Source organism: Antrostomus carolinensis, unplaced genomic scaffold, assembly GCF_000700745.2.
Source record: "Antrostomus carolinensis isolate BGI_N321 unplaced genomic scaffold, ASM70074v2 scaffold2295, whole genome shotgun sequence".
NCBI lineage: Eukaryota > Metazoa > Chordata > Aves > Caprimulgiformes > Caprimulgidae > Antrostomus > Antrostomus carolinensis.
In genome coordinates this window covers 79,711-92,062 of record NW_010316923.1, presented here as the reverse complement: position 1 = coordinate 92,062, position 12,352 = coordinate 79,711, and the positions used below count along the sequence as shown (strand labels likewise).

Below are 12,352 nucleotides of genomic sequence, written 5' to 3'. Positions count from 1 at the left end.
GAGGTCCCTTCCAATCCCCAACATTCTGTGATTCTGTGATTCTGTGATTGACTTGATGATCTTAAAGGTCTTTTCCAACCAAACAATTCTATTAACGATTCTATGATTGTGAGATCAGAATTAAGGAAAATATGAATTGGTGTAATTTCAGATACAGGAGGAAACTGAACCTTGAAATTTCGCTTTCTGGGAAATCTATGCAGCCTGCTCCTCTGCAGAATACATTGCCATTCCCACCACCACATGCACCAGTTTGAAGGAAAGGGTGCAGGCTCCCAGGTCCAGAAAAAACTTTGCAGATGAAAGTGGAGAAAAGCCTCCTCCAGCAGTCATGATTAACATGGAAGAGATTAATGAGCTCTGATCAGAAACACGCTTCAGCCCTCAGTATCTTCTGTGACCAAGATACCCCTTGCTTAGTGTGCTGACCTTAGTGAGCTCCTGCTCCCACGTGCAAGTTGTTCTTGCCCCATTCTGACACACCAAGCTTTTGTCAGGCATCGTATCAGGAGCCTTGCTCTTAACTCTGGGACCAGGATGCTATTGCAGGGAATGGCTTCCTGAAATTAAGCTCTGCCAAAGCACAGTGCTGCCTAACCTACTTTTTTAGAGATGGTCCAACTGCACCATATTGTTTTCATTCAATGACTTGTCCTTATGCCGGTATGCACAAAACACCCCAGTGATCATTTTCAGAGTGTCTATACAAGACCACTGACAACTCCATGTGTGCATTGGGACTTGACCACGGTGTTGCTCCAAAGTCTAGGACAGTACTAGTATGGCATCCAAGCTGAATTATTCTGCCAAAACCTATCCCTGAACACACATATTAGGGTATGAATTCACTCTCAGACCATTCTGTCATTTTTATATATGTGTCATTGTTTCATTTTTATAAATGACACAATTTTATAATTTTTATAAATGGCACAATCCTGTGCTTTGTTTTATTTTATTCCTGTTATTTATAGGAGCTGCAGTCTATCTACAGAGACCAAGTACTCCCCTATGACTCAAGCTCTTTTCCTTGGCCCGATGAGGAAACAGTCAGAGATTAGTGGAATAGTCTAAGAACAAAAACAACTACACAGACATACGTTTCTGTGAAACTTTCGAACAGTATGTGGGTAAAAATAGTATTAAAAAACCTGAATGTATTAAAAAACCAATCTCCTTCAAAGCCTAAGTAAATTAACTATGTCATTACTGTAGAATAAAATGTTCTGCAATCCAAAAGGTACAGAAGCAGTCAACATAATCAGATTCCCACTGCTGAAGGCCCTGTATGTGCATATTCCAGCATCCATGTAGCTTATGAGAATGGACAACAAACCTCAAAATAGTTTCTAGTCCCCCAGATTTGAAACAATCGAAGCACTCTCTTTTTTTAAGATACAAGTACATAAAATCTGATAAAGAAAAACTCTCTACCTTGGTTGTTTAGACAGCAGGATTAAGAGCACTGTTACGGCCAGCCCACATGCTCCGAAGATAACAACTAAGAACCATGGAAACTCAATTTCTGAAACAACAGAACAAAAACATGTTAGCAGTAATCTTCATCTCTGTTGCATCTTTAATTTCAACCTTCTCTTCCAATGCCTGAGGATTCCAAAGTGGTAAAAACTGACAGGAGAATTTTCGGTTACTTGAATGTGAAAGTTATGTGTTAAGCAGAAATAAAAATACCCTTTTGGTCTCAATAGTTTCCATACTGCATCTGTGAGACCACTAAGACTCCTTGCAAAAACAGAGTGAGTTTTTAAATATAAGCTAGATCTTGGTGCTTATATATATATATGGACAATATATAGACAATATAGACAATAAGCTAGATCTTGGTGTCTATATATATATAGACAATATATATATAGCAAAACCAGCCATGAGGAACATTCTGCCTGCTTGGAAGGTGCTATCAGTAGTCCTGATGGCATATAATGCCACACACCATGTTACTGCTTGTTTGCCCAAGCTGAGAGAACATTATTAATACCACACTAAATCACAGGCAAACTGTTATTCTCTCACAGAAACTAAAATATAGTGGTGCCAAAAAGCATATCACTGCTCTTTCTAAAGGCTGAATATTAATTATGTTGTAAACCATCAACTAAAAAAAATTCTCCCTTTAGCTTGCAGGTGGCTACCAAGAATTTAGGTCATAGATAAATGCAATTTGACAGGAATGAAGAACAATGCTGATACATGAAATGTTTTGTCTTTTAAATACTGGCAATTCCATTCTTCCTAAGCTGACACCATAGAATACAAAGTATAGGGAAATTTATTGTGGCTTTAGTCTTAGATTCTTCTAATTTGTTCCTGATTTTAAGTTCTCCATAAAAACTTCACTTATTTTTGGGCCAAGGAATACTGGACAGAAAGCTTTAGAATTCTATACATGAACATAAATATATGTCCTTTCGGGGGGAGAGGGGGGGAAGTTCAGTTTTAGTCCTCTGCTCCCAGCTTAGATTTTGACTGGACATGTTTTCAGGCATGAGTAAAGTCCTATCTGGATATGTCTGTGTTAGACAGGTCCCTATTGTAATGGAGAATCAGCAACTCCTGGGTCATGTCAGTGAGACCTGTGAATGTCCAGCTGCTTCATGAAGTTAGAATATTGCATTTGTATTTAACTACTTGAAATTTTTAATACACAGAAAATTTTAATAACTCTGTGTTCCTAAAGGTGATATACAAAAGGAACAAAAATAAATTCTCAGTCAAATCAGATCACTGCTACTGTGAAAGATGTATGGACACAGATCAACTTGCAGAATTTGAGTGGTAGTGACTGAAGAAAACTGTGCTTGTAGGATGGTCTTAGATTTTAATAGTATTTTAATTTCGTTCATATGAAGACCTTGGCAACTAAATGCCGCTGGGGTTAATAAAATAATGCCACATATCTAGAACATTAACTGTTCATATAAATCAGGAATTAAATTTAGTAATATGAAAAGTTAAAAAGGGGAGTCTAGCAAGATTTTGAAAGATATGAATTATGGGTTGTTTTATTTAAACATCTTCACTAATATACCCTGGAAAATGAAGTGAAGCAATTTGTTAAAATAATCTGCTGATGAGCTCATATTTTGAAGAGTTAATTTAGTAGCTCAGATCTGAGAATGCTTTAGGAAAAGGCACTGTCTCATTCTTTTAACAGAAAAAATGTGGTGCTCAATGGCTGTGTCTTCTTCTGTCTTTAATAGCACTTTAAAAACAAGTACGAGACAGAAGCAAGAATCAGAAAAACACTCACTGTCCCTGATAGTATCAGGCAGATCAGAAAAGCACATAATTCTGGTTACAAAGTTAGCCAGCAGTATAACACTTCAACAGAAGTGACAGTTCTTCTCTTCACTAGCAGGGTGCTCATTTTAGAAATTAAGTATGAGATTTAAGTGTATTTTAGGCTCTATAAGATGCTGCAACAGCAGTTATTATTTCTGATTCTTAAAGCTCTCTGTATTTTTTCTCTCTGATGAGCTGTGAAACAGTCTTGCTGAGTTTACTTCTGAACTTGCACATTCTCAGTCTCACCAAATGATTTTCAAGTGGTAGGCTGAATTATCAATCTATTCAAGCATACAACATCAATGGTAAACAGAAAAAAACCAAAACACCACCACCAAAAAGACAGAAAGACAGCACGGTTAAAAAAAAAACTTTGCTGCACTTTGTTTATTTACCTTCAGCACAATGAACAAATTCAACGCCTGCTTGAGAAAAAGATACATAGAGGATTTCACTGAACTCCCCAAATTTTTCAGAGGTACGTTGTCTTGATCGGACTCGTATCTCATAATCTCTTCCCATCTTCAGAGAGTACAGTGGAACCATTGTTGAGAGTCTGGGTTCTAACTGGAAAGACAGAAGGACTGTGATTTATTTGTTTGAGTTGTACTCACAATTTTACACCGCTTCTTGATTTCAGAAATAAACATTTGAAGGCATTTTTGCTACTTGGAACTGTAAGAAGAGTTCAGAGAAAATGCACACCATTTACTTTTGACTTATTAGCCATCAGGCTTTGTTACGATTCAGAGGAACAAAACTGGAGAATCCAAGCTTTCTGTAAATACAGCCAGTGAAGAAAGGCAGCTGCCCTCAGTTGCATGTCATAAGTAGGTGGTGTAAACATCTCCCACTGATCTTACCAAGTTGTAAATCCTTTTTACTGTTATAACACAACATTACTGACTTCACAATGCCAAAACCTTGTTAAAATAACACAGGAGTCTTAAAACTAGTGCAATCTCCACTACAGAATTAATTTTAGGAAGAAAAATGATTTAAAGGCCTTCTAATCAGATATCATGCATCTTACAAATGTATTTTTTTGGGGGAACATTTCATAGCTCCCAAAATCTTCAACTATATATAAAATGTGATAATGGTGACTCTGTGAGAGCTGGCATCAGATGGTCAGTCAGTCTTGAGACTCCTATACTAACTGCAAAATACTTAGATACTGTCGCATATCAAACTATGTAGGAAGTCACACTGGAGGTCTCAGTATGTGAAATCTCTCTTCTACTACTCCTCTAAGAACATGTGTTTTAGCTCCAACAGCCCCAGCAAAAGTATATAAAAATCAGGAAAAAGTGCTCAAAATAGAAATGCATGTGGCGGATGTTATATTTTACTTGTACTTCAGAATCAAGGATGATACTGGCAAAACTCATAATGGGCTAAGAATTAAAACGCCTGGAAAACAACAGCCACTGGTGATTTGAAGGAAGCTTGGACAATACAATCTGTAGCTGCATAATCTAAACTTGAAATGTTCTGAGAACCAACCAGTCAGATTTTGAAGGAGACAGTGATCCCAGACAGACTGGTTTTCTCTGGTAGTGGCTGAGCACATGCTCATGGAGAACCATTGCTCTATGCCACAAAGGCTTTTAACATGTGAAGACTATCCAGTTGGAAAGTGTTGGGAAAGGAATACAATATATACTAGCTCAGTTTACTTATTCCCTGCTCAGAAGCCACAAAGAAGCACTTGGAAAAAGCAGTAAGCAGGCTAAATTAGACCCCTGAAAAATATGAAGTAAAATTACTGTAGCTGTGTACCTGAAATTGCAAGATTTGCTAAAGAACAGATAATTGATTAATGGGCAGGATGTCTCTATGACCACAGAATGGTTTGGGTTGGAAGGGACCTTTAAAGTTCAACTAGTCCAACCTCCACCTTCAACTAGGTCAAGTTGCTCAGAGACCTGTCCAGCCTGACATGGAGTGTTTCCAGGGATGGGGCTTCTACCACCCCATTGAAAAGTGTTTCACCACCTCATTGTAAAAAATTTCCTCCTTATAGCTAGTCTAAATCTCCCCTCTTTTAGCTTAAAACCATTTCCCCCTGTCCTATCGCTATAGGCCCTGCTACAAAGTGTGTCCCCATCTTTTTCTTATAGGCCCCCTGCAAGTACCGAAAGGCTGCAGTGAGGTCTCACCAGAGCCTTCACTTCTCCAGGCTGAACAGCCCCAACTCTTTCAGCCTCTTGGCCTGCATGGGTCGGGCACCTGTACAACACATGGAGATACGAGGCTGTATATCCAATGCGGTGCAGGGAGATGAGTTTTCCATCCCTCAAATTAGTAAGCCCTGTAACTCAGCCACAGCACTGTATGGACACAAGGATGGTGTTCATCTCTGGAGTTACTACTCCATGCTTCCCTGCCCCAAGTGCACTTCACCACAGTGTGAAATGGACCTTTTCCAGCAAAAATTCGACAAGATAAGAGAACCAGCAGACTCCTCCCTGGTCTAGCTCTCTTCCATGAGGACTGAACTGTGATCACCAATTTCGCCCCATATTAAATGGACCTGGGCCTGCATGGTTTAATTTTTTTTTAATAAGTCAAAAGATCAGGCTAATGTAAAATATGACAAATAATTAAAGGAAAATTAGATTTTCAAGATTCCCTATGACACATACATTTTTACACACTTCATAGACAGACAATTCGATATGAAGTCTTCGTTCTTCCCTATTGCTCAGATGATGTGTGTTTTCACATCTTGTTTTAAAAACACAGCAGCCTCATGGGGTCTGTATAGCTATTGCTAGTCATGGCTAGTAAACCTCCACAGACATAATTTTAGCCTAGTGAATGCAACGGGCAAGACTTCAAAATAAGAGGGTAGAATTTTAAAAAGATATCCAGCAAAGAGCTAATAACAATGAAGAAATTTTTTCAAACTGTAATCCAGATCACATTTGGCTGTCTCATGAACACATGCTATATAAGGGTGGGTATTTTATTGTTTTTAGGAAGTTTCTCAATAAATAATTTGATCCTCTTATCACTATAACTTACTGTTGTAATACTTACTAGTTAACATTTTAGTCATCTTTCAGTTCCTAAGTTACCTATTTTCAATTAGTAAATGGATTGAAAAAATGAATGCTATACATAAAAATCAAACAAGTTAATCCCAAAACATCGAAAAAATTATAAATCTCAGTAAGGAGGAGACTTAGTAAAACTTAGGCTTAAATCAGCATAGAGAGAAATTCAGACAAATATTAGGAAAAAGCTATAGACATTATAGGTCTGCTTGGCTGTAGTCTTACTAATAAGGAGTAGGATAAACAGGAAATGCTAACAATGAGAAGGATCGGAGGTGAGGAGGGGTCCACGGTCATTCACAGATGAAGGCAAGCAAAGCAGTTTGACTGTTTCAATTGGTAAATTTGCCTTTTGTAGATTAAGACAAATTCATAGCAGTATTATCCGCCTTCCTTCTGTCAGTTAACTCAGTTCATTTTAACAAGAAAGCAAAGCAAGGCTTCTGCTCTGAAATGATGCTCTTACTGCACTGAACTGGTATTCAAGAAGAGTTCTCCATAGACAGACTGGCACTTAGTCTATACATTCAAGTAAGCTGGGTATAACTTCTTACCTGAAATGGCAAAACTATCTACATGAGAAATTAAGTGACTGTCAAAAAGAAAACTTAAAAGATTTGGGGTATATAGATCTTACATTTTTCACAGACTATCCATATAGTCAAAAATTTTCCATTGCTGTCTGGTATGAAATCTGTATGCCTTATTTATTTTGCATTATTTTTATTGTATCAAATCTTAAATTATAACTCAAAGCTTTTCTTTATTTATTTTTTTTTAATTTACTGAAACAATAATTATAAATATTAGAACTGTACAGGTACCCTGAAGAATATGGACCTACATGGTGACATTTTCCAAGCAAAATATTCCTGTTCCAACTACTAAAAATACCATACACTGTTGCAAATAGCTGAGGTTTAGGAAAACAATAGAGAAATATTTTATCCTTGAAAAAACTTGTGTATATCTAATTACTGCTATACTTTCTAATCTAACACAGAGATTTCAGGGTTTGTTATTATTATCCTGTGTGCCAACTACCTTGACACATAAAGTTACAATGCTTGCTAGAAAACACCAGAAAAATATGGGTATACTGTTTCAGACTTAAGGTATCATCTAATTAGCAATTACAAACCTGTTGCTTTTCATAGTAGTACAATAGTGTTAGGGATAGAACAAGCCTGCACTGTACTATGACTATTGTATAATAAATATTTGCTTCATACCTCCTTCCATTTTGTCTCATTAACTTCTTTGTACTGCAATTCATATTCCAGAGTAATCCATCCCTTCTGAACATCTGCTGTTGGTGGCGGATCCCATCTTACTTGGATATCCCCATGGATCCCAGTCTGACTAGTATTTAGCAGAGTCCAGTTAAGGTGGACAGGGGGATCAGGTAGTACTGTTTAAACAAAGTATTTGGAATAAAACAGCCAGTTTTCAATGTGAAATAATAATTCTTACTACACACCGTTAAATGATTTCAGGACTAAAAAAGCATATTAACAACATATTTGCCAATTAAAATCTAAACCTATGATCAATGACAAAGTCACTACAAGTTTGGTAACAAGAAGGCACCCTTCCACTGATGGTAGACAAGCTCTGCATAAATCTCACCTGAGTGACTAAGTCTAAGAATGTATTTACCTGTTAAGCTGCATTTCCCAATAGCAGCTTATGAAACAGTGAAACACAAACAATTCTTCATAAAAATTTAAATTTAGAGTTCTCAGTAGAAATAAAAGCAGTAATTGGAGTAACAGAGAAAGATAAATTAAATGTTTAGTAACTAATACAGAAGTACACTGAAAAACTATGGTACCTGAAACATAAATCTGATTTTGCTGAGTTGAAGAAAAGAGAGCAGTGGGCATTCTAGTCACTTGCAGGAATAAATTGCTGCACATCACTGCTCTGAACAAGCAATAACATCTGCAAAGTCTCAGACAGTCATGATTCATATTGCATTAAATATAAATTCTAGCTTAGAAATGCTAAACATCCTGACTCTGTAGATTAGTGTTGATTCAGGAACAAAAAACTGTTTGGTTCCAGAACTTTGCAGAATCAAGATTTTAATGCCATCCTTGCTCACACTGAACACGGGTATGTGTTATCCATTAGAAAGGGCTCAGCGACAGCAAAGGCAAACTCATCTGCAGACATTTGAGAGACCACTGGTATTCAGAAAGATAAATCATATATTTGCTTTTATTGTTTTAGCTTTCTTCCAGTTTGGGCAATATTTTCTGGCGTGGATCACATTACATATGTTACAAAACCAAATCCCTTCCCATAGATCATATTTTTTAGAAACTAACCCTTCTGACAGGGGAAATTTAAATACAGCATGAGTAATATGAAAGCTTATAGTGTCATACCTATTATGATATGAAAATACAGAGGTAAAATGCATAACGGAAGCATACCTATTTCATCAACGCTGAAACATTTTTCATCAAATACTTCATCTTTATTGGCAAGCTTAACACAATACGGTATCCAAATAGAGGTGTAGGACGTGTTGAAATAACAGCTATTTTCTCCTGCAGTGATATAATCAGGGCATTCTTTCCAGTCTTCATCATTCCTAGAATGACAACAAAGGTGTAATATACATAAGAGAGAGATTTACAAGATCTTACAAAGTACAAATTATAGATGTTGACAAGTCATAACTTTTATGGAAGTGAGAAAAAATACTGATTGCGATTTACAGTGAAACCAAACCACTATCCAAGCAACCTGCATAAGTGAGTTTAGGTTCTCATGCACTGTTAATGGCATTTCTGTGTTTTAGATGCTGCTTCCAAGAGAACAGGGAGCACATCTTGCTATGCTGGCAGGCGCTAATGACTACCAGTAAGCACAAATTTAGGTTAATTTGGTATGTGTTTAAGCAACTGTTGTTGAGGTAAAGTTAAATTGCAGTAAGATGCTCATCCACACAGTGAGGTCTGAAACAGTGAAAGCCAGTCCTTAGGGCAGGTCAGTACAGCACCACCTGCAAAGCCAAGGACTGGGGAATGGGGTGCCCTGCGGAGCTGAACTGGGATGCAGGCACTGCAGTACCGATAGCTCACACAGAAAAGTGCCTGAGGGTGGATGCTGCAGGAGACCTGGCACAAACTAAGGCAGGACTCCAGGATGTGAATGAAAGGAAGAGAAATACAGCACCGTCAGTGAGGAAGGGCTAAATTCCTTGGGGTACAGAACTTCTAAAACACACGTTTGGAACTACTAGCAAGATACCTCTTAGGTTTTTCCATTCTGACTTTGTTCAAGAATTCAGAAATGTTCTTGGTAAAGAAAAGAACTGTAGCAGGAAATATAAAATTTATTTCATCTCTTAAAAAAAGAAAAACCAGCAGAGTTATAAAGAGAGCCACGAACTCTCAGAGTGAGAAACACTGCTACTTGTATAGGGTTATTTTCATACGGCCAATCTGAAATTACTCAGGAGGTTCAAAACCAAAAAAGTCTTCAGTTAAAGAAAAATGGGAGCGACCAAATTGTTAGAAATAGCCTACAGGAAAAGTGACAGACATCTATTCAGTATTTCTGAAGTCGCTTTAGAAAAATAAATCTCATAGTGAACAGATCTGCTGTTGCTGTTCTTTATCTTGATACTATCTCTCAGGCCCAAATATAGAGGGATCTTTTAGAAAATCACAGTCTTGGTTTGTTAAAAATATACTATGAATGCCTTTTCTTACTAAGAGCCCTTGAAGCTCTACAGAAGGAGGATTAAGCTAAATCAATTACACCAAGTACAGCCTTCAATACTGGAGTGGGTGCTTAAGAAGTAAAAAGGCAGATGCTACCTAAATTGAATAAGAAGCATTTCTGTCACTAAGCACCAGTCTTGTGCTTAGTGGGTGAGACCAGACACTTCTCTGAAGGAAATGTTCTGCCAGAGCCAGGACTTGATAAAGTGTAAGTGGTTAGATACTATGGCTTCTGTTAAGTAGGAGACTGGGTTAGATGATAAGAGTTCAGTCCTGAGCCTTAAATGTTACTTGCACATAGAAACAGAAATATTTTTAACGTGGATTTTCAATTCACATCTTTTGTTGCAGTATTCTGATTTCTAGGACAAAGATGAAATATGTGATCTGCTCAACATACGTCATACAGCTTTATCATATAGTTTAATTAATTTTTAAAGTCTGTACCCTCATGGTACGTGCCACTGACAAGTCAACTAAATATTTAGACTTAATAGTGGTTTTAACTTGGATCCCTAAATTTCTGAGATGTCTCAGAAGAATAAGTAAGAAAGCCAGCCTTGCTAGTAGGCTCAAGTTTGCTAAGCAAATATATCATCATCAGTAGGAAGTGTCTGTATATCATAAAGGTTGAAACCCAGTACATTAGCTGGAACAGAAACTCACATCCTTCTATTCCTGTGAACAAAAGCCCTGTTTCCTTAATATCTGTTACTGGTAATGTCTATATCCTCTTTCAGGCTAATCATTGTAACAACCTGAAAATTAGAAAAGCTTTAGTGGAATGGGAACCAGAATTGAACAGGGCTCAATGAAACATAATCCCCAGTCTCAGACCAGCCTTTTCACCTGGACCTGCATGTTCATACTTTAATGTAGCAACTGATCAATGGGAGCTTTATAAAACTAACACAAATTTGAAAGAGGCTTGTATCCAAACTCCACATCTGTGCACAGATATAACAAATCTCACAGTTGCAAGTTAGGTTGATAAGGAATAAAGAGAAGTTTCCTATTAAAAAATCCTTTCTCAAGCCATATACTGTTCAGTTTTGGATTCTGCAACTTGCACCTAAATTTAATATCTGCCAAATAATGCATGCCACTGCAAATTCATTAATAATTAACATCAAATTTTTAAATTGAAAAATATGCACTTAAAACACAGTTTTATGTCCTTAAAAACAGTATGGGTCATGTCATAGCAAAAAATTAACAGCAACGAGCTATCAGGCGTAGCAAAATATATAACTTCTTTCTCTTTTCCTCTTTCTTTTGTTCTTTCTGTATTATTACCTTTTCATGTACAATAGCTGTATTGTCCCTGGAGCAGTGAGGTTATAAATATTTCCGTCAGTCCAATAACATGAAAATGTCTCCAGTTCAGGTGATCTGCACTTGCTGATTTGTGGCCACTGCAAAAGGTCTGTCAAGAAAAATGGCAGAGGACAGAAAGAGACACATTAACCAAATCCAGGAGCCAGACTAACATGCTGTTAAATTGAAACTCAGCATTTTTAATGAATAATTAACTTTTCTTCCAATTCCTTATGTACAATGAGGCAAGATTTAATTCTTCTTATGTGCATATATGTAGGATGACAGTACTTATAGGAAGCCAAGTTTGAAAGATGTCTCAAGCTCTCTTTTGTGCAGTGTAGAAGTGTCAGTATCACAGCATGGGGATCTGCCAATGCTACAGCTGCACTTGATTAGACTAGAATAGACTGTATCAGTTGGAAGGGACCAACAACCATCATCTAGTCCAACTGCCTGACCACTTCAGGGCTGATCAAAGATTCAAATATGTTATTAAGGGCATTGTCCAAATGCCTCAGAAGCACTGACAGGCTCGGGGCATCGACCACCTCTCTAGGAAGCCTGTTCCAGTGTTTGACCACCCTCTCAGTAAAGAAATGCTTCCTAATATCCAGTCTGAACCTCCCCTGATGCAGCTTTGAGACACTCCCACATGTAACATCACTGGGAGAAGAGCTCAGCACCTGCCTCTCCACTTCCCCTCCTCAGGAAGCTGCAGGGAGCCATGAGGCCACCCCTCAGCCTCCTTTTCTCCAAACTAGACGTGCCCAAAGTCCTCAGCTGCTCCTCACAGGACATGTCTTCCAGCCCTTTCACCAGCTTTGTTGCCTTTCTCTTGACACCTTCAAGGACCTTCACATCCTTCTTAAATGGTGGGGCCCAGAACTGCACACAGTGCTCAAGGTGAGGCCACACCAACACTGA

The 12,352-nt window shown here is 37.8% G+C and overlaps 1 protein-coding gene across 1 annotated transcript in view; it reads right to left on the bottom strand.

The window, feature by feature from the left end:
* The window catches only part of GHR (growth hormone receptor), an 82,129-nt gene that overhangs the window by 3,511 nt on the left and 66,266 nt on the right, over window positions 1–12,352 (bottom strand). Inside the window, exons 3-7 of the mRNA XM_010168384.1 lie at window positions 11,405–11,534; window positions 8,810–8,970; window positions 7,601–7,779; window positions 3,702–3,873; window positions 1,435–1,525 (exon numbers count right to left, since the gene is read on the bottom strand). Coding sequence (XP_010166686.1) covers window positions 1,435–1,525; window positions 3,702–3,873; window positions 7,601–7,779; window positions 8,810–8,970; window positions 11,405–11,534 — 733 coding nt within the window. The remainder of the gene's footprint in view (window positions 1–1,434; window positions 1,526–3,701; window positions 3,874–7,600; window positions 7,780–8,809; window positions 8,971–11,404; window positions 11,535–12,352) is intronic.